Here is a 23,381-nt window from a genome sequence, read left to right on the forward strand (position 1 = left end):
CACCCTCAACGTCCACCAGTCTCAACAAACCAATGGGTAAGTATTTTTCTTAGTAAATAGTGTTGTTTTTTGTTGTATTTTATGGATTTGAACGTTGTTAGTTGTAATTTGTGGCTTTTGTGTCCTTGAAATCGAGGTAGAGTTTGTTCCGAACAGTCTGTGTTTTTCTGGGTTTTTTCATTTTTTGCGATTTTATGTGATATTGTACGATAGTTTGTGCGATGTCATGAGAAATCTGAGGTCGGGGATGAAATGATTAATTTTGGCAATATTGTACGATTTTTGTGTTATTTTGTTTGCGATTTTGATGTTAGGCGATATGTGTGCGATATTTTTGCAGCATTATGCGATTTTGTTACGTATGTTTTATTGTGCGACATTATGCGATATTGTTTCTTTGTTGTGCGATTGTTGTGTGACATGATACTTCTTTATATTATTTTTGTATTAGGAGACATTGTGCGACATTCGTAATAGCTTGTGCGATTTATTGTGCGATATAGTATGCTGATTGTTTTCTGTTTATTTCTTTGTATTTCTTTGGGACAGATTAAACTGTATTTGTGTCTGTACTATATGATGGCATTTGGACTGTGGAGGGTTTCAACTAGGTATTTGATTCCTCAAAAAGTAAGACATTGATGTTTGACATTGTCTCTACACTGAAAAAGGTGCGTGAAGTTTTGCATGAGGAGTTGGAGGTGGACCCATTGGTGTATGAATTGAAGTTAGAAGTTCTTCACATGTACATGAAAGGCACTAAGTTTCCGCCTGAGGTTTTAGTGAAAGATAGTCAACTACGAGTGTTCTTGAGCATGAAGGCAAAAATGAGTGTGGACAAATTTTTGCCACTATTTGTGACTAAGGTAAATAAGAATGTGAATTCGGAGCCTACTCCCTGAAATGTAACCCCTAGAAGTGTTGTTGGGAACTTTGTCCCAGATTATGATCTAGGGTTTGGTTTGAATGAGCAACTTGGCACTAATATAGATGATGAGAGAGTGGGTATCGCATTTGATCATTCAGATGAGTTCGATGCTCAACAATGATCCTGTGGCTGATTTGGATGTGGATGATGATGTGGCTACAGATGTACCTCCCCTAAGGATGGAACTAACTCCAAGCAACCAAGTAGAGCGACAAAGAAGACCCCCCAGTAGTGAGAATCACCAAACACCAGGAACTAGTAGCAGTCAGCCAGGTCCTTCTAATAGTACTCTTGTATCTGAATTTGAAGTTTCTACTAAATTCAAACCTCTTATGTGGATAAGGGAAGACATAGAGGAAAATAATGTGTATACAACATCTCTTAGTGGTACGCCTTCAGGGGAGATATATCTTGGCAAGTTGTACAAAAACAAGGAATAATTGAAGAATGTAGTGGGAAGGTATGCACTGAAAATAATTTTGAGTGGATGGTAAGTAAGTCTGGCACTGATGTGTTTCATGTTACTTGTAATGAAAATTGTAAATGGAGATTAAGGGGGAAGAAGAAGGCACTTTGTGACATGTTTGAGGTTACTGTGTTTCATAACGAACACACATGTAACTTGGATTCTAGACATTTTGATCACTGTCAAGAAGCAACGTGGGTTATTGGTCACATTATTAAGAACAAGTCCACATCAGATGGATCAAAATACAAGGCAAAAGACATACAGAGGGATATGTTTGATGAATATGGCATCAAGATGAGTTATGAAAAAGCTTGGAGGTGTAGAGAAAAGGCATTTATGTACAAGAGTGGTACTCCAACAGAATCTTATACGAAGTTATATGGTTTCTTCTACATGCTAGAACAGAAGAACCTGGGTACTATTACTGACATTGTCAGCGAGGATGACCGGTTCAAGTACTGTTTCTGGTCACTCGATGCTTGTAGGAGGGGATTTAAGTTTTGTCATCCTGTGATTAGTATTGATGGAACATTCTTGAAGATAAAGTATGGAGGAACACTGTTAGTTTCTGTTGTGTACGATGCAAACAACCAATTGTTTTCGGTAGCCTTTGCAACTGTTACAGTGAGAATCGTGACTCTTGGAAGTATTTCTTGCAAAAGTTAAAGGAATCCATTGGTGAGGTTGAAAATCTTATGTTCATATCGAATAGGCATCAAAGCATTGAACATGCTATTGAGGTTGTTTTCCCAGAAGCATGCCACTGTGCATGCTTCAAGCATATTACTATGAATGTCGTTCACACGTTGAAGACTGATATATGCAACCAGCTGATATGGCTTGTAGCTTACGCATGGAACAAGACAGAATGTGATAGACATTTTGAGGTGCTGAAACAGATGGACCCTACCATTGCTACATACGTCGAGCAAATAGGGTTTGAAAAGTAGGCTCCTCCTTATTGTCCAGGCGATCGGTAAAACATAATGACAAGCAACGCTACCGAAAGCTTCAACAAGGTGACAGAAGAATTCAGAAAATATCCAGTAACTATTTTGGTTGACTTCATCAAGTTCACACTTCAAAATTGGTTTGCTTCTCGTCTCGAAAAGGCTAGGAAGTGCGCTACTCCTTTGGCTACTACTTTTGAAAATGATTTAAAAAATCAACACAAAGATGGTATGTTCAGGAGTGTCCTTCGTAATGGTGCCCAATTGTTTAACATTGGTACGAGTCCTCAAGGTGAGAGAGGTCGTGATGTGAACTTAGTGGAGAGAGCATGCACTTGTGGACTTTTCCAAACACTCAAAATCCCTTGTCCCCATGCATGTGTCGCAGCAGTTAGTCAGAATGTGAGCGTGTACGCACTTTGCTCTCCATATTACAGAAAAGAAACGTGGAAGAAGATCTACGATGCCACAATTAATATTGTTGGCGAGGAGGATGAGTGGGTACTACCGGAACACATCAAGAACATAAGAATCGGGGTACCAGTGGAGAAAAACAAGTAGGTCGACCTAGGAAGAGCACTGCAGGTAGAAGACCGACGAAGTGTCGACCGTCTAGTGGTGAGGTGGTAGTGGAACCTCGTCATTGTTCGCTATGTCACGGTGCAGGGGACAACAAAGCTACATGCAAAGCTCGAGTTTGAATTATTTCTCTAATATTTAGATGCATATGTGTTATATTGTTGGTTGTTATTTAACAGGACTATAGCTTGAATATTTAACAATATGCATGGACATTTTTAATGTGTCTGTGACTTTGTGCGACATTTATGCGATTCATGTGCGATTTTATTTCATATTTCATAACTGCTGTTTTGTGCAATTTTTATGCGATATGTATGAGACTCTGTGCGAATTTGTTGCACCATTTTTATTTTTTATTTGCGATGCCGATCCGATTTCTGTGCGACATTTGGCGATTTTACTGGTGACATACCGAATATTCTATGTTGTCTAATTTGTACGATATTTATGCGATATATTTGCGACATTTTTAGCGAGTTAATTATCTTTTTCTGCAAGTTATTATTACAACTGTTAAATTATTTGTGATGTCTATGAGATATAGGTACGACATTTGAGCGATTGAACATTTCACAATATTATATAATATAATTACAAAAGACTATGTGTATATATAAATAACGTTACAAAAACTACCATGTTAAGTCCTTGTAAAATAAGTCCACACACCACCTATGCCTAAAGGTGAGCATGTTATCATCATTAACATGCTCAAATGAACGGTTAAACATGCAGTGCTCAATGTACTCCATGGCAAACATTCCACAATCGCCACTACCAATTAAAAAATTAGCAAATATTAGCAACAATTAAGTTATGTAATTCATAATGGAGTGCAAAATTAAATAAATTACATAAATTAAAAAAAAAAACAGAGATTTACCTTGTATATGTTTGTGGTACAGCCTCATAGGTAGCTCTTCTATAATGTAGTGGTAGGAGCTGGCTGAGATCACCGCAATCAACCGGAAGTACATAATTGTTCAGTTCAAAATAACTACTAGCTCGAATTAGATTTGCAAATAGCTCGCCATAAGGCTTCAAATATGACTCCATGTTCTGGTCACTGGTGGCACCGATATCACAATCATATACAATAATCACCCAGTTATCAATATCCACCTCAACTGCCACCTAGTTGTGCTCTTTGGGAAGGCTCAACACAAAGTAGATGTAATCCTGGTTCTCCCAACACGGAAAGTGTCTGTGCTCTATCCCCAGCACATAATTCATAACGGTCTCATCCCATTTCATCTTGCTCTTGTCACCTTCATAATAATTCTAATACATGGAGAATATCTGTGGAGCAGATGTGTCCAAAACTACACCTTTTTGAGTGTACACTTCTGGATAGAGGTTCCGTCTTCTTCTCAATAAGTGCGCCATGGCATCAATTTGCTGTGTTTCAAAAGAAAAAAGTTAGAGATATATCGCACATATGTCGCACAATAATCGCATGAAATCGCACAAGAGAAATAAAAAAAAAACTATTTCATTAATCGCACAAAAATCGCATATAAATCATACTTAAGTCGCACAAATAATACATAATAAAAGAAGTGAATAAATTGCATAAAATGGGATATAAGTCGCACAAAATCGCATAATGTTGACAATATCGCATATAAATCGCATTAAACTCGCACATAAATTTAAAAGCACAATAAATTTATTCTGTTAAGAAATAACTTACAGCATCGTCGAGCCATTCTCCCTGCACCATCAGATTGACGAACCAAGATCGATTGGCTAGGCCAGTGTGAACATGCCTAGGACGGTGGTTGTCCCTCGCGTAAGTGATCCACTTTTGGAAAAATTTTAACAGCCGCAAGTCTGCCGGTTTCACAGTGTCTACTTCAACTAGCCCATGTCGTTGTTTCTTCTTCCCCGCTGTGTAGTCCTTCAAGAAAACCGGCTTCTGTTTTCTCCTAACCCTGGAGAAGTCCACCCGAGTAGGTGGCCCATTCAACTCTTCCACATCCTGAGATTTTGTATCACCCAGGGCAATCACAATGGCGTTTCTAGGAGTAGAAGGAACCTCATCTACGTTGGGTTCCCAATCTTCTGGATAGACATCATCCTCATCATAATCATCTCTCGCCGGTGATGGATGTATCGTCTATAAAGGCTCTGCCGGGTCTGATGGATGTGCTGGTGATGATTGATGTGCCAGCCCTGATGGTTGTGTCGGCTCCGAAGGCTGCTTTTGTAACAAATTTATCACGGTCGCAATTTGATCCATGATAAGATTCTTCATCTCTTTCTGACTTCTCTTGAAGTCAGCCTTCATCTTGGGCTGTGCAGTGAGAATGGCAAGTTGTTGTGCTTCAACCTTCTCCAATCTCTTTGCCAACAAGTGGTAGTCGGAGTCATTGGCTCCAGCAGAGGTTGGCGGAACAGTGGCAGGGGTTGGGGCACAGTTGCAGATGTGGAGGGGTCTAGTGTAGTTTTGGGTGAGGATGGTGGAATAATATTTACACTTTGAACATAATTCGCCACCCGTTTTGCTTAGGTCTCGAATGCAGTCAAATCATGCTCCCCAGCTTGTGTTTCTTCGACCTCATCTAAGCCCATTTCCACCGTGGAGACCTCACCCTCACAATTGGTCTTCCAATAATCAACCTCCCGATTCCGAGGATACAATATTTGAAGAATAACCATCTGCAAAAAGTGAACATGCCATCAATATCGCAATCATGTCGCGCGAAAATTGCAAAAACTCGCAAAAAATTACGCATAGAAATCGCACAAATATCGCATGGTAATCGCACTATATCGCCAAAAATCTATTACACATATCAGTCATTTAAAATCGCACCAATATCTCATAGTTATCGCATAATATCGCCAAAATAAATTTATAAGAGACTGCCAAGTACATCGCATAAAATCGCACAACAACCTCATAAAATTGCCAGAAAATATACTACACAACTGAACATTTAAAATGTACTGTAAAGTAAATCGCACAAAAATCGCACAAATGTCGCACCATATCGCACATAAACACAGATAACACTTATAGCAAAAATAGACAGCAAAAATAGACAAAGATTCACACACCCTTTTCTCAAACAGTACAGCCACATCAGGTTGCTTCACATCGTGTTTCGTGACTGAGTCGGGGGTACTCCAGTTCAACATTCAAGGGAATCGAGTCCCTTTGCACTGGCCATACTTCTTCCCGAAAACTTGCATGACCTCAAATGCCCAATATTGAAGGGCAGGTGCATATCCGTACACATTGTACTTCGCTTCTGGTTGAGTAACCTTTTTCTCCTTCTTGTGTTTCTTCTTGGTCTTATCATTCTTACTCGACACCTTATCCATGTAGTTTTTCCTATGTTGTTGCATATTCTTAGTTGTGGAAGACAACAACTTTTGATAAGAAAGAAGGCCCTAAGGATACTCGAAGAAGTTGTCTTCATTTTATACCAACTTCAGCATATTTGTCCAGATATACACACCCTCGGCCCGTGACAGCAGAACACCTTCCACAAATGCACAAAACCCCAGCTTGTATACATCGTCTGCAAAATCGCATGCCTCAAAAGCTAGCCAAAGGGTTTTAAAGGTCACCCTTTTTGAATTGTTGAGATCTCGCAAAATTCGATCAGAATCACATGGTGTAGTCAATTCTTCTGACGAAGGACCACCGCTCATCTTAAGGCTTGTGATCAAACCGAACTCAGATCGCCCAAATCTAGCTTTGGTTTTACCCACGTAAAACCACACTTCATCATTTTTGGCCTCACTCACTTTCTTCTTCCTTAGTAACAATTGATGGACAATAACCCCACTGAATTTCAATTCACTGGCATTCCAAAAAACTCCAAAGGACGTCTCCTTCACCTTCTGAGTCAAGTTAAAAGCTTCAAATTTAGCCTTTACTGAAGCAAAGTACCCGTTCCCTCTGTAGGTTATACGCCATGGAAAGTGCTCTAACAATAGGAGAATAAGTTCTGGAGCCATCTGCATTTAAAAAGATTAATAAGATTATATCGCATAATAATCACACATAAGTCGCATAAAGATATGCAGATATCGTAAATATCGCACAACAGTCGCACAAACATCGCATAAAGACAGCAAAAAAAATAGGCCATTGTCAATTAGAATCGCACAAATATCGCACATTAATATCGCTAAAAAATGTACAACACAACAGCTAAACATGTCAAGATCCTGTCAGGTAAAATCACACAAACATCGCACAGTAATCGCATAATATTGCTAAAATTGCACAACCTATTCCATATCCCATATATCGCTCAAACATCGCACATAATCGCTTAAAAATTGCAAAAAGATACCCAAAATGCATAAACCTAAGTAAAAATCGCACAATATCGCATACAAATCGCATAATGTCGCAAAAAACACGAAACCCATAATTTCCCCAAATTTTTCTTGCACAATTTATCACAAAAAAACACATACTAAATAACAATTTCAGTTTAACCACAGATTTATCCACAAATTTAGGCATATTTCTAAGATAAATTTAAAAAAAAAAAAATACCTCTTTTAGTCGATTGGGATGGTGGCAGTGGCGGGGACGGTGCCCCGAGACTGGTGCGAGTGCGGTGGGTGGGTTCGACGGTGCTGGTTCGACAGTGCGAGTGGGGTTGGTGGGTTCGACGGAGGGGTTAGGGGGGTTCGTGGGTCGTCTGGTTCGAATGGAAGGGGTGGGTGGTTCGTGGGTTGTCTGGTTCCAATCGAGGGGGTGGGTGAGTTCGTGGGTGGGTTGTGGTTCAAATGTAGCTGAAGGGGGAGGGTTTTGCTTCAAACGGAGGGGGACGTGGGTGCTGGTTCGAATGGAGGGAGTGGATTCGACGGTGATGTTCGAATGGAGAGAGAGAGAGAGAGAGAGAGAGAGAGAGAGAGAGAGAGAGAGAGAGAGAGGCCTGTTAGAGAGAATGGGGGGAAAGTGAAAGGATGGGGATAATTTTGGAAGAAAATTGAAAAATTAGCATATTTTTACTATGTGTAAATTTTGGGTACAATTAAACAACATTTATCATTTTTTAGCATAATATATCAAATTTCCCTTTTTTATTCCACTTTAAACAATACTATTTTCGATGCATATGTTTACAAATTTTGGTCTTGCTCAAACAAAATTAAACTCCAAACAAAGAGTAAAGAGCTATAGAAATAATCCCACATTAAAAATGTATGAGAAACATTATAGCTTTAATATAGAGATTGAACTACTCCACTTAGTAACAATGAGTTTTAAGTTGGAACGTTTATTTTCTATCAAAATACTTTCTATTTGAATTTATGAAATGGTATCAAACTAATAAAAGTTTCTGATAATTGCACATCGAAAATGTATGGGAACATTATAACTTAATATAAAGATTGAACTACTTCACTTAATATCAATTAGTTTTAAGTTGATACATCCATCCCTCACCAAAATACCTTTTCTCTCAATTTGTAAAAACAGCAGCCTACTTTATTGAATTTCATTTTTTAAAAAAGAAAAAAATTATTAAATACTAAAAACCTATGTTGATTTATCATTGAATCATGCGGTTACTGGCATGCTTCACTACTGAAATCAATTTTTTTAAAAAAAATAAATAAACAATCCCAGTCTAAAGTTGTGGCCCTTATCCAAACCTTTTTCATTTTTCTCACTTTCCTTTTTAATTCATGTAATTAAACCAAATCAATAGCTTTTAACAGTTAAAGTATCGAATAATAAAAGCAATATCATATCAATCTGCATCACCCTTCTATAAATTGAGATGGAATTCCAAGTCCAAATGCAGCACTCATTAACTCTTCCCCTTCTCCCTCACTCATCACTCACTTTCTTATTCACACACACAATCTCACATTCTCTCTTTCTCTTAACTTATAAGAGAAAATGAAGGCAGCATACCTTATGATGGTATGCACTGTACTGGTGCTTCTGGTAGCCAAACCACAAGTCACAATGGCTGTAACTTGCAGCCCGGTGCAGCTCAGCGCATGCGTGAGCGCGATTACCTCATCAACTCCGCCATCTCAGCTTTGCTGCAGTAAGATTAAGGAGCAAAAGCCCTGCCTCTGCGCATACCTTAAGAATCCAAACCTTAAGAAGTTCGTGGACTCACCTAATGCCAGGAAAGTTGCCAACACCTGCAAAACTCCCTATCCCAAGTGCTAAACTCAAATTATTACTCCTTCAAGAGCCTCTCTCTCTCTGTCTCTCTCTCTCTCTCTCTCTCTCTCTCTCTCTCTCTCTCTCTCTCTCATATATGGATAATGCTAGCTTAACTTTGTGTGTTTTTTGGTGTCTTTTTTATATGTCTGTTGCTATGGCTAATGCACTTAGTTGTGATGAGAAATAATATGTTGGGGACTCGTTCAGATGTCTTGTTCAGTTTTTTTTCTCTTCTTCATTGGTGTGTTTGTAAAAGATAGTAGTTTGTTGCGGATGGATTATATATAATATATTTATAAGAAATGTTGGATCATGTCCACATGACTTAGTTCTCTATTCACTAATAGTCATTGCTTAACTATCATTTAGAAAAAGGTCATGAATTAAATAATTTCTTTTCATTTTAAGATTTGATTCTTGCTTATATGACAATAATAACATAAGCAAGAATTCGTCCAATAAAAGCAATCAGGTGTAGTAGCTCTGGAAAACGAAGGACACGTGCATAATTGCATTGGCACTACCTCACACACTCTTCCGATCGTAATTTTATAATTTTACTCCAAAAATAGTTATGATACATTGTCATAATTTCCTAAAAATGGCAACGGTTAAAGGATTTTTTTTAAAAAGCTAAAAATTAAAATTTACTAATTAGTGTTAGAATATGGAATAAAATGAATGACGTTCTATTTCAAAATCAATTGGCTATGGAAGGAGTATATCATTCCTCTTATATATTCTATTATTTTTCCACACATTTGTAATGTGAGACTCTCTAATATCCCCTCAAGATGGTAGCTATTTTATTTGCATACCATCTTAGACAACTCGATCATAAGTGGCTCTTTTTTGGCTTACTATCCCTGATCACAAGTGGCTCTTTTACTCTACTTTTTGAATCAGTATTTTTGGATTTTTAGTGGCTCTTTTTTTTTAGCCCACTATCCCCGAATCATAAATAGCATTTTTTGACTTTTGGCTCTTGGATCAATTTTTTTTTTTTTTTTTTGTGGCTCTTTTTTTTTAACCTGGCCTGGATAGTCGCCGGAGATTTTTTTTTTTTTTTTTTGTTCTGATACCATGTTAGAATTCGAGATAAGATGAATAAAGTTCCATCTCAAACTTAATTGGTCATGGAAGGAGTAGCTCATTCCTCTTATATATTCTATTATCTTTCAATACCTTATCAATATGAGACTCTCTAATAATTAACCAACCAGCCATAGAAATCCTTTTGGAGCTCTAAATGTCCAAAACCGTTTTTAAAAGTCCAACCAATCAACTCAATGTCATTCATCTTTAAAGTTTCTCAAGTATTGATGAAGAGGGGTACTAATGTGAGGCAAACACATTAAAGTAAGAATTTGTAGAGCCGATCCAATTGAAGTTTTTTATTATTTTTTTTAAGTTTACACATCTATACTAAAAAGGATCAACAATATTAATTTTGTTAGAGAAAAAATAATATACCCAAACTCAACATCTAACAATAATTATTATATATGACCAATATAATTTATGTAATAAAAGAAGATAAACTTTTTTTAAATTTATTTATTACAATCATTACAACTTTCTTTAAATAAATTTACTCATTAAATTTTTTATACATTATTATTATAGATTTTTCCTTTTATATATTTTATTGATATGGTGATTCTTTTTTTAAAAAAAAAAAAACTTTAATAGCAAACAAAAAAGACACCGAGAAAAATAATGATTTGAGATATTATTTCATAATTTTTTTTAACATTAATCATACTTTTATTTTTATAATACTTTATTGAAATTTAATACTTTTTTTCACTCAATTATTACATTATATACAACTAATTTTTAATTGTAATTGCTTACAGATATTTTTTAAGCATAATATACATACATTATATATACCTTTACTACTAACTAGTATTTAATTCGAAGTGGATACTAATTATTTTATGTGTGTATATTTAGATACCAATTAGTAGGTTACCTAAGCGTTTAGATAGTCGTTAAAAGTTATTATTTTAATTTTTTTTACACAAGTTATTATTTTAATTTATATACTATCAAGTATAAATTAATAATTTTTATATAGAAATCATATGGTATCATTTTTATTTTAATTGGATACCAAAAAGTATTAATTTTACTTTAGATTAATTAATTTATACTATATTTGTAAGTAGGTTACCAATGGCTATACTTTCTGTAATAAAAGCATACAAATTAAAAAAAAAAATACATTTATCTACCATTAAGATTATAAATTAAAATTCAAAACAAAATATATATTTAGGTACCATACCACTTAATATATAAGTAATTATCATCGTAAAAAAAGATAAAGATTTAAATGCTATTACGTTGAAGAACAAAAATGTAAATATGAAAATAAATTTAATGTATAAAATGAGAAGTAATTATACAACATATTAACAAATAAATGGGAACAATAAAATAGTAATTAAATTTTAAATATTGATTATTAAGTTATTTAATTTAAAATTTTGAGTACATTAAACTATACATCATATATTAATAATTATTTATAATAAAAAGTATCTAGATGTAAATTTTCCTTTTCTATTTAACTGAATATTTAAAATACAACATAGTCAAGATTATTATCTATCTATCTATAATAATAATAATAAGGGATTTTTTTATTTTTACACTTCAAAACAGTTTTTCTTGCATTTTTACGAAGTTCTACATAAAAACTCATATTGCAACTAGCGTTGCAACTTAAATTGCAACAAAAAATCGTACAAAAATCTCTATTGCAATTAGCGTTGCAACCACTTTAGAAACCCAAACCGTAAATTTAAAAAAATAATATGTAAGGTAATTCCCTTACTAATAATAATAAAGATAAATAACAAATCAACCACTCTTTTTTAATACACCATTCATTTAATTTCATGCAAAAAGGGAAACTTAAGACCAATAATGCAGAAGGGAAACTTAAGACCAATAATGTTAAAGAGATAAGGAGGAAAAAAAAAAGCTACGTTGAAGTGAAAAACTTGTGATACTATTTCAATTACTCAATCGAATAATATTTTTCACAAAGTAAAATCTCATTGTCGTGAGATTTCTATTTTGGAGCCCATTTCTAAAATGCTAGAAATAAGAATAAAATAAATAAGTTTTGTTGGTGCAGTACAAGGCCGCCCAACATAACCTTTCTCTCGTCGAGTTTGACAACTTACTGGTTGGTCGAGAATCTTTATCTAAGCATATGACAAGAGTTTCACTAAAAAGTGAAGAAGATCAAGTACTCTTCAGCAACAAAACAAAAAAGAGGCCCGAGCGACCGAAAGTATTGAGAAGTCATATAAACAACAACATTAAAGCTCTCAATCAGGGAAGCTGAAAAGAATTATGATAAGAATAATTGGACAAATAAACAAAAGATTTTCAAATGTTATAATTGTCTTTGGATAAGTCATTCAATCTTGAATAAGTGGAATGCTACACGGTGACAATTATGAATGACCTATTCAAGTATCTTTGGATTTCTTTGAAAGGAAAATCTCATGCGCTAAAAACAATAAGAAATCTAAGGGAATAAGTAGAAGAAGATTGGAACAAGAACAATTTGATGGTGCTGCAAAGTATGGAGCAGCAAAGCACAATATTGACACATTTGTTAAAAGATTTACAACAACCAATCAACTAAACTACTTAGTGCCATCGTCATTGCGTAGCATGTGGAAGTGGAATATCATTTTTTGAGACTTCAAGATGAAGTAGAAATGTGACGTATCTAAAAGTTACAAATCAACATTTTCTTAGAGAGAAAGTACTTCGTGAAGTGGAAATGTGACATATCTATAAGTTATAAATCAACTTAACAATGTCAAACGAGAAGAACACATTTAGCAATCACAAAAGCATCCGCAGTTATTCAAGGTGGCAGTTGGAATTCAACTAATTGAATTGGTTTATCAATTACAAAAGCATCCCCAGTTATCAATCACATACACTATGGAGATGAGATTTTGGAGGAAACTCCAAAATTCACCATTTACATAGAATAGATAAATAAATAACGAAATTAATTACAACAAAAAATGAATAAAATAGAAAGAGACTACAAATGAAGAAGATTGGAAAGTTGGTTCCACCCCATAAGCCAAGGCCTCTTATCACCAGGAAGAGCAAAATTGAGTTGAAACATCTCCCTAGAGAGATTGCCTCCTTCACAAAAGCCAACAAGCTTTGCAACTATTTCAGCACTCTCCTGAACGTGCTTAGCATCATGAGGATCTGTCCAAAGTTTATTAACAAATTGAATTTTCCTCTGCTTTCCTTCAAGAGGTACATCCCATTTCATGTACAGCATGTCTCTCTCCTCCGCGGTCAAGCGTGAAGTCAACCTTTTTGCAAGGAACTCTCTTTCACGTCGTATTGCTCTAATGCTGCACACACACACACACACACAACAAACAACACACAAATCTTTTCAATAATCTTGATTTGAAAACTCCTATGATTAATAGTATAGTTATTTATGGCACATTATTATGATTATGGATGATAAAGGAAATGGGATGAATATAGAACCTTGATGAAAAGGAGACTGTGGCGTCTTCTCCCCCAGGGCCAGGAGCAGGGCTTGCATTTCCCATCTGTGTCAGGTGCTGTTGTAGCCATGTTAAACGTCTAAGCTCTACTTCCATGTAGATTTGATCAGCTGGGTCTCCCTTGAAAAGCAAATAAAACTGTGTTCTATGAATAATGGAGACAAAACACATGTCCCAGAGCTCAATAATCTGTTGCCTTTGCTCCTTGAATGTAATTTGCCAGGAAACCTGAGGCATCCCTGGCTCACATTCGTTCTCATCATCCTCTATGCTGTAACCAGCTGCTTCATTTGCTTCCAGCTCCAAAACCTATGGGCATTTCAAGATGAAAATAAGCAAAAGGGAGGGATCTCAGAATTTGATGAAAAACAATTCGGTCATTCTCTAAATGTACCTGGCAAACAAGTAGCTGCTTTTGGTATTGCAACTTGGCTACTCTTTCTTTCAGTTCAGTTACATACGCTCTAATACTTCTTACATTCTCTTCTGCTGCATTTTGGAACATCTTCTGCATTTTCTTCATGTTAACAGAACTAGAACGTCGATACCCGCCTGGAGTGTTTTCTTTTGATGAAATATCTCCTCCTTCACTCTTTGTGGGAGTCTCCTTCTCGGACTCTGGAAGAGTATCAATGGACAGATTATCATCATTTTCAGGATATCTGTTTTCAATCTCAGGCTCAAAAACTTGCTCAGAGGTCGATAGAGGTGAGCAGGGGGATCTTATGAAGGTTTGACGGTTAACGGCATTACTAGAAGACAAAGGAAGTAACTTTTTCTTTTTAAACTCCTTATTAGTCTTTGGGGACGGATCAAAGTTAGGCTGCTGAAAATTATTAGGTAGAGACATCACCAATTTGTCAATAGACTTCTGAACATTTTCAAGCTGCTCCTCAAGGTCCGCAATAGTGCTTCCCTGTGAATGAAGTCTAGTGATTTCATCCTTGAGATTAGCACTTACACTCTTGTTAGTAGCAATAACATTTCCAACATCAACTTCTCTTGGGGCTGATCGAACAGAACGCATTTCACGAATTTCGGCTTGAAGCTTAGCAATCGTTTCAGCTGCATCTTGATTTCCAAGCCTATGACAAGCAACCTCCTTCTGTAGTACTTCCAAAGCTCGATTTGCCTCTTCTCCAAGTGCTTCTTGAAGATGTTCAAGTTTGCGAATCTCATGCATTAGTGTGAAAGGAGCAGCGGACGATTGCCTCACAGACTGCCTTAACATTGTACTTCTTGCTTTATCAACACGGCCTAGAACCTTGGAATCAGATTTTCTTGAGAATGCCTCAGAGTAGGAAAGACACTTCTTCACGGAGGTGGGAGGTGATTCAATTAGAGTTGAGCCCTGAAGTAAGAATGTTATAACATGATTGGCCTAGTTGATGATATATATATAAGCTACATGAGTGTGAGCGTGTGTGAGAGAATGAGAGAGAAACCTGCTGGTCGTCATCTAGTTTTTTGCGCAGTTCATCTACTTGTGATTGAGCAAGATCTCTTTGACGTCTCAGTTCTTCAATTTCCATTTCCATCTATGAATAAAATAATCAATCACATAATTAATATTATTAAAATCTAGAGTCCATACCAATAATAAAAAAACAAATCAAGAAAGAGAGAGAGAGTATCTGGAATTGTGCCTGTTGGATTTTCATATCTTTCTCTCTTGCTGGATCAGGTGTTCGCAACTCTGCTTCTAGTCTTGCAACTTCCTTCTGTAGATGTCTTACTAGTTGTTTGTCTGAGACAACCTAAAAATAACAAACATAGATATAAGAAATAATTAATTTGTATAAACAAAAGTCTCCTAAAGAAAAAGAGGGAAAAACTAATGGATACCATACCATGTTGACTTGGGCATTATTAGTTACTTCCTTTGCACGGGAGGCAAACAAGAGAGTGTTTCGAGATTGTTCAACATGGGTCAGTGCTGGACTCAATGTGCAAATAATGGCAGTGCGTGCATTTCCACCAAGTGAATGTTGCAATATGCGAGTAAGCTTTGAGTCTCTGTAGGGTACGTGACCACTTCTTTTTCCTACACTGCACACCAAAATAATTAACCAATGTGAAGAGATGAATTTATTTTCCTTGTACATAGAAAATTAGGTTTCATAATAAACCAACATTAATGTTATAAGATGAGGCACTTAATACTAAAGTTAGACAGACTTGTCGACTTGACAAGTGTGGGTGAATGGACTAGGATTTCACACAGAAGAATCGACTTGACAAGTGTGGGTGAATGGACTAGGTTTCAAAGACTAGCGTTTGGTTGGAAGGAATGAAAACATAAGAATAAGAATGAAAATGAGAATAGGAATAAAATAAAATTGAAAATGCATAAAAAATATTGATAATACCTTTATTAAATTTTTTTCTTATCTTGCATTAGAATGGTTTTTCCTTTTATTTCAAAATGGAATAGTCATTCTATTGGATTGAAATGATATTCCAATACTTTAAAATGCAACTAAACAAATGAATGAAATAAAAATTATTTTTTTTTCATTCCATTCAATTTCATTACCTCCAACTAAAAACCATATATAGGAAATTCCATTCTTTAAACAATTTCCGACTTGAACTGTTGTTCCATCAGACAAAAAAAAAAACAACATCCGTCTTTGTATATTATGATTATTATTCTTTCGGTTTTGGGAACTTATGATATGTATTATTATTGAAAGCTAATTATTATGAATAAAAGATTTAGCTTGGGTGGTTTGGATGACTTTTACACATATATGCACCAATCTATGACAGTATAGTTAGTCAATGTTTCAGATCAGTAAATCAGGTTATTGCACATAGGGGTGTAATTCTCTCAGTTCTGATTATCACTCTTATATCAGTTCTCATTATCAGATTCTAACCTCAGCTTTCTGATTACAGTTGTGAGGGTCATCAGGCTGAGATTAATATGGCAACCTTCCCTGAGCCTCGCACCATCTGCATGTGTCTGTGAAGCCCTTTCACTTCCAGCTAAATCTACAAAGTTCTGCAATCATCCACATAAATATAAATAACTACTAACATATATGTATATATATTAAAAAAAAAGTCTACTCTCGATTTAAAGCTTACCAGACTTGCAACAAAAGACCTTACACAACCTGAATTTTCGCGGACTGTGCTTTCTATGGTCTGTGTAAAGAAAAATAAACAAGTAAAATAAGCAACTTGTTAGTTTCTCAGAGAAAAAATCAGCAGCATTGCATCAAAAGAAATCGTTTCATGTCTAATTACCAATCTAATTATCTGGTGGGAGCGTGAGCTGGTATCATTTAAAGCAGTTTCTCCAACTTGTCTTTGAGCTACAAAAGATGCAAAATGTACATTGTTAAGTAAAGCTTCCAGAAATAAAGAATTAATTCAAAATGACAATTCTTAATTGTACTCTTCTTACCCTCACAAATATTGATCAAATGTCTCAAATGCTGATCATCTTTTGCAGTTTCCTCTACCAATTTCTCCACCACAGTACCTTTCTGCACCAAGTAGAAAACAATAATAAGAATTCCATTAAATGGCTTACTTCACACAATAATTTACTAAAGAATAAAAAATTACCTCTGGATCATCCAGAAGCTTCAGATTTCGACCAGAATCTGTATTTAGCAGATCTCTGACATTTTCATTATATATTTCAAGTCCAGATATTTTAATGTTGAAATCCCTTTCTGGAGTCTGCAAATGAAGACAGAAATCAAGATTAGCTTTTATATCATGATTTCTGTTAAAAATATTACAAAAGGCTGGTAAAAGGTAAGATCAAGAATTTATAATCCAGTTCACAAGAAACTGGGAAATTAATATCAAGATGGAAGCAGAAGTGTTCTTTTTACATTTAGTATATGGTTGTAGATGTCATTAACAGCTTTCTCAGTTACTCCTCTCATTGTGTATGTCTTACCACTGCTAGTTTGTCCATAAGCAAATATAGTAGCTGCAATATTTGATACAAATCAAAATTTAGAGCCAGCCATACTTTAAAAGAAATACAAAGATAAATGAATGGCTGCAAGGCTCTGTACTACCATTGATGCCCATTAATGCAGACAATGCAACATTTTTGACTCCATCATATACAGTTTCTGTTAAACTAGAGGGACCAAAAACTTTATCTGCATTAACAAGAAAGAATAAATTATAAGGTAGAATCTCATTAATAGAAAACAAAACACAACCCATTCTATTGAAAAAGTAACAAATACAGATTGGACTTTGTACCAAATGTAAATGTGGCTGGTTGAGCTGAACGGTCCTGAAATGTTGGCTTATAAACAATGGTGTTATCATCAATACATTCCCATGCTACTTGGTCTTTGGCTAATTGCTCTCTCTTACTTAAGGGCCTCAACCTTACAGTAACCACAATCTTCTCTTCCTTGGCCCTTGGCCCACCTGGGGTTGAAACTGGGGTCCTATCAATTTTGGAAGAGGGTGTTCCAGGGGCCCTATCAATTTTGGAAGAGGGTGTTCCAGGAGTCCTGACTGTCATCTTTATGGTTGAATATTTTAACAGAGACAAGAAAAAACCAATGTGAAACACCCCTCTTAGGAGAGAAGACTAGAACTATATCTTTCTGAGTTAACGGTAACAAAAATATCTTCAGCTGCCAGACCAAAACATTATATCAATTAATCAAGGGTCAGTACTTTAGAAAAGTAGTTGTAAGTTAATCAATAAGCAAACTAAATACCTTCGATCAAAAGGTAAAGCCTAAATCAAAATATAAGAAATAAATGACACTCTTTTCTTCTTACACTTTTTTTCTATCTAAAAATCTACAGAATCTCCAAAATTAGAAATATAATTAAAAGAAGAAAAAAGAATAGTAAACTAAAATCCGTCAGTACAAAAAGGCAATAAAAGGGGGAAAAAACACTTCTCCCATTTACAAATTTCCATGATCAAATATTAGATAATTCCTACTGATCCCAGACGAAAAAAGAAAAAGAAAAACAGAGAGTGAGAATGGAAACGGATCAACTGTAACTAATTTAAAAAACCCTAAATTAGAAACTTTTCTAGAGATACCTTAAAAGATTAGAAGATAAGAAGTGACACTTACAGAAATGACAAACCGAAATTCGACAAAGAAACTTGTCGGAGTTTCGGCTAAAGATGGAGATCAAAATCAAACCGCTCAAAAAATAAAACTTCTCTATCAGAACTAGATAGAGAGCTAAGAGAGAAACAGAAGATGGAGCGTTATGAAAATCTGGAGCAGATAAGAGATGGGATTGAAGTTTCTAGGGCTTTAAAGATAGAGATGGAGAAAAGCAGTAGTAACAGTAATAGTAGTGGAAACTAACTGGGTGTGAGGACCGTGCGTTATGGTTTTTCTTTTTTTTTTTTTTTTTTGAGAGGGGGGGTTCTCTCACCTACATATTTTGAAATTCGGGGTCCCAACGGCTAGTTTCTTTTTCCAGTTTTTCTTTTCCTTCTTAAAAAAATAAAAAATAGGGGATAATTTATGATTGGCACTAAGCCGATTTGTCTTTTTCATTATTATTTTATTATCTACGATACATACACAGACAGCTTCTTGTGTTAATCGCCGAATAAAGCGGGACCTTATTTCAAGTTATAACGGTTTTATTTTCCACATTCATTATTCTTCTTGGCACGGATGAGCACAAAAAGAAAGAAGAAAGTATGGAATTTAAAACTTATTGATCAACTAATAAACAACTAGCGTTTATTTCAAAAAAAAAAAATATAAACAATTCGCGATTAGCGGCGAATATTTAATAAATTTAAAATATATATATAAATGCTTTGACAACTAATATTTCGAAATATGATTTTCTCTTTCCACGGTTGACGGCTGCACTTGATTATTTTTTATTTCACATATTCGCTTTAAAGGAAGGAAATTGAGGCGTCTGAGGTTCCTTTGAGATGATTACCTCTTTTCGTGACTTGCCTATAAATATCAAACAGCATTGGCACATAAACTCATTTTCATCACCCTTCTTCGTTAAGTAAGCTTCAGAGCGAAAAGAGAAGTTTCTGGCTTCAAAGTTGCCGAAGTGCCTTCATCAAAGCTGCTTGTTGGATTGACATTGCTTGAACCCAGACATCTGACTCTTAAGTAAGTTCCTGATTTCCTTTATGCTTATCTTTGCATGTTTACATTTCGAATGCATCTTCGACTTTGCTGTAGAAAATATCTAGGAAACCCTAGGTCCAGAAACTTCTGCGATTCTTCTTTGTCATGTCTTCATGCGATTTTACAATCCATAATGCTTGTTTCCTGAACTGCGTAACGTCTATCTTTCATCTTGCTTATTCTAAGCTTCATGAACTTTTTTGCCCTAACTCGAGAAAATTTCTGACTTCTTGAGTTCTGACTTTTCTTTGAACATTCTCGTTTAATCTGTTGAGTACTCCTGGTCGGCATATTTGCTTATTTATCGTCCGATATTCCGACCAAACACTCATCTTGTGTGTTGTCTTTTGTAGATGAACTCAGGTGAGTCTTGGGAGAACGGGCATCGGGTCGACCAGGACCTGCTTCAACTTTTTCACGAGGATCATCCTTGTCTTCGTTCTAGCCCACCTTCCTCTAGGGAAGGACATTCTCCAAACCCTGTACCCAGCCATAGAATGATGGCTCGTACAAAGAAAACAATGTTGGGTTTTATGCCCTAAATAAAACTCATTTCAATATAATCAGATTTACTTATTAATATAGATCAGAAATAACATTTAATGTTGCATGGTTCACATGACTTATTTCATGATTATATGTACATAATGTATAAATTCATCTGAAACCCTTTTCACATACTTGATCGTGTTTATTGTGTCGTCAACACATTGGAAAGTAAACATGACTATGTGAATAAAGTTTCCTAGATTTATCAGACATAGGGTTTTACTGATATCATAATCTACAACAGAGTTTACTTGCATTTGGAGAAGTGTTATGTTCTTTCCAGAGCATTGGTTAAAGTAAAGCTCAGGTTGGATGCATGGAGTATGCATCGGAAGGGACCGATATTGAACTTTGACTTAGATTTATTAAACTTACCGTAATATCTATTCAAGTCAATATCGCCTAGTTGATCCTAGATCAAATGTTCTTAATCCTGTTATGATTAGGCTCAATCTTGAAAGGCTATTCGTGTTCTTTGATTTGTTAGTTAAGTCTACTTTTAGGTCAGGGTGATACGTACATTTTGGGAACACGGTAGTGCAATTGAGTGGGAGCGCTAGCATAAACATGGAATCTATAGCTTCTATCTGGCGAATAGTAAGCAAAGGATGATCTCCTTCGAGCTTGACCAAACGAACATAAATGGTGGAGTACTCATTTCACATAAGCTGAAATATCATTTATACGGAGTCAAGTGTTTTAAGGATAAAATACATAGTAGGGTGTTACGGTAATCTAATCCCTTTACAGTGTAGATCATTCATATAGAGGATCATTGATCACATTAGGATTACAACAATGGATAACTAATGATGCATCTATATGGTGGAACATATAGAGCATTCTATATACTGAGAGTGCAATTATAAGTTCTATGCGTGGATTCAACGAAGAATTAATAAGTTAGTAAATTTTAGTAATAAATTCTTGATCTACTTATTGGAAACTCGGTTATATAGACCCATGGTCCCCGCACTAGTTGAGATAATATTGCTTGTAAGACTCATGTAATTGGTTTTGATTAATCAATTATAATTCTCAAATGAGACTATGTCTATTTGTGAATTTTTCACTAAGTAAGGGCGAAATTGTAAAGAAAGAGTTTATAGGGGCATATTTGTTAATTATGATACTTTGTATGGTTCAATTAATAAATATGATAAATGACAATATTATTTAATAATTATTTATAGTTATTAAATAGTTAGAATTGGCATTTAAATGGTTGAATTAGAGAATTGGCATTTTTGAGAAAATCAGATGCAGAAAAGGTAAAACTACAAAATTGCAAAAAGTGAGGCCCAAATCCACATGTATAGGGCCGGCCACTTTTGTAGGGTTTTCCCTCTGATATTTTCATTATTTTAATGCCAAATAATTCAAATCTAACCCTAGTGGAATGCTATAAATAGATAGTGAAGGCTTCAGGAAATTTACACTTAAATTTCTACACTTCTGATTCAGAAAAACTGAGCCTCTCTCTCCCTATCTTTGGCCGAACCCACTTTCTCTTTCTTCTTCTTCAATTTCGAAAATCTTAGTGTGAGAGTAGTGCCCACACACAGCAAGTGATACCTCAATCATAGTGAGGAAGATCGTGAAGAAAGACTTTCAGCAAGAAGGAGTTTCAGCATCAAAGATCCAGAGAAAGAGATCCAGGTTCAGATATTGATAATGCTCTGCTACAGAAAGGAATCAAGGGCTAGATATCTAAATGGAAGGAGTCATTATATTCCGCTGCACCCAATGTAAGGTTTCCTAAACTTTATACGTGTTTATTTCATCGTTTTAGAAAGTTCATATTTAGGGTGTTAATAAACATACTTGTGAGTAGATCTAAGATCTTGGTAAAATAAATTCCAACCACTGGCCTCAGAGCCATGGTAATTGATTTACTTGCAAGAAATTTGGACTTTAAAACGATTGTTTGTTTGTTTTTGGATGGTATCATGTTGTATTGAGTGTTATTTGATGATTGATTGGTGTTTGTGAATTTTCGTTAAAAATAATTGAATATCTGTTTCTGGAATTATTTTTATTGGATAGTATGGAAAAAATTAAGCAAGTTACTTTTTTACAGAACTCAATTTCGATTTAATTTGAATTAGTTATGATTTTTTGAAGATTCGAAAAAATCGGAGTTGTGCTGAAATTTTCCTGCGATCGCGAAAACTGTCCGTACAGCTCGCAATTTTTTCGTTTTTCTTCGATTTTTCATGCTTTTTCATGGAATTAACTTCCGATTTTTTGTGTAGTTCTATATTTATACTATTATTATTCCTAATTCAACTCTAATTATCATAATGAATTAATTTAATATTTTTTAAATTTAATTCAAGATATTAGTGAATTTAAATTTGATTATATCTTATCTTATTTTTAAATTTAAGGTCAGATTTTAAATATTTTAAATTAATTTTTTTTTAAAATAATTTGACCTTATTTAAATTTAAAATAAGATAACTATAATCATGTAATTTTAAAAAGGTGTAAGATATTTTGCTAACTTTTAAATTTTATTATTTTATTTATTTAAATTACATTTAAAATCTGAAAAAGATATTCATTTATCTTTTTTAATTTTTTATTTAATTTTTATTTATAAAATAACATTTAATTTTTAAAAGTAGTTAGCAAATTTTGAAATGATATTTAGATTGGTTGAAACCTAATTTTTTAAAATTGTAGGTTTAATTTTAAATTTAAATTATTTTTAAATTTTCGAATTTTTCAAATATTTTTTTAAATTTTCGAAAATTATTTTTTTTATTTAATTATTTATTTCGAAATTAATTATTTAATTTCAAATTAAATAAATCCTACATCCAACTATCCAGCTAACCTTGTTGCAGGATTATATGTTTTAGCTTGTGTGTAAGTTTTCAAAACCTATTATTACTTGATTGCAAATAGCCATGGTTACTTTTTGCCAGATCTAATGATCTGATGGCTCCCTTGGTCAAGTAAATAATTTGTAACAGGTATATTTACAATCTTCTTTCATCAGTGTATGACCTAGCTGTTGGAAATTATTTTAC

General features: G+C 34.7%; 4 protein-coding genes across 4 annotated transcripts; 3 read left to right on the top strand and 1 right to left on the bottom strand.

The window, feature by feature from the left end:
• Positions 1-1,415: 1,415 nt before the first annotated feature.
• On the top strand, positions 1,416-2,347 carry LOC133036045 (uncharacterized). Its single transcript, XM_061112515.1, has 2 exons — positions 1,416-1,957; positions 2,023-2,347. Exons 1-2 carry the CDS (start codon positions 1,416-1,418, stop codon positions 2,345-2,347), a joined length of 867 nt encoding a protein of 288 aa, XP_060968498.1.
• Positions 2,348-2,383: 36 nt separating this feature from the next.
• LOC133036046 (uncharacterized) lies at positions 2,384-2,908 on the top strand. Its single transcript, XM_061112516.1, has one exon. It carries the CDS (start codon positions 2,384-2,386, stop codon positions 2,906-2,908), a length of 525 nt encoding a protein of 174 aa, XP_060968499.1.
• A 5,784-nt stretch (positions 2,909-8,692) lies between these two features.
• LOC115709419 (non-specific lipid-transfer protein 2) lies at positions 8,693-9,308 on the top strand. Its single transcript, XM_030637519.2, has one exon. The coding sequence runs from the start codon at positions 8,811-8,813 to the stop codon at positions 9,090-9,092; it is 282 nt and encodes a 93-aa protein (XP_030493379.1). The 5' UTR covers positions 8,693-8,810; the 3' UTR covers positions 9,093-9,308.
• A 3,649-nt stretch (positions 9,309-12,957) lies between these two features.
• Positions 12,958-19,057, bottom strand: LOC115709418 (kinesin-like protein NACK1). The gene is made up of 15 exons (XM_030637518.2): positions 18,751-19,057; positions 17,906-18,291; positions 17,713-17,799; positions 17,521-17,621; positions 17,246-17,362; positions 17,082-17,163; positions 16,922-16,989; positions 16,760-16,819; positions 16,549-16,673; positions 15,517-15,715; positions 15,313-15,423; positions 15,112-15,204; positions 14,061-15,017; positions 13,647-13,975; positions 12,958-13,501 (listed from the first exon to the last, which is right to left on the bottom strand). The coding sequence occupies exons 2-15, from the start codon at positions 18,174-18,176 to the stop codon at positions 13,174-13,176; spliced, it is 2,928 nt and encodes a 975-aa protein (XP_030493378.2). The 5' UTR covers positions 18,177-18,291; positions 18,751-19,057; the 3' UTR covers positions 12,958-13,173.
• Positions 19,058-23,381: the final 4,324 nt, after the last annotated feature.

Source organism: Cannabis sativa, chromosome 3, assembly GCF_029168945.1.
Source record: "Cannabis sativa cultivar Pink pepper isolate KNU-18-1 chromosome 3, ASM2916894v1, whole genome shotgun sequence".
Lineage (NCBI taxonomy): Eukaryota > Viridiplantae > Streptophyta > Magnoliopsida > Rosales > Cannabaceae > Cannabis > Cannabis sativa.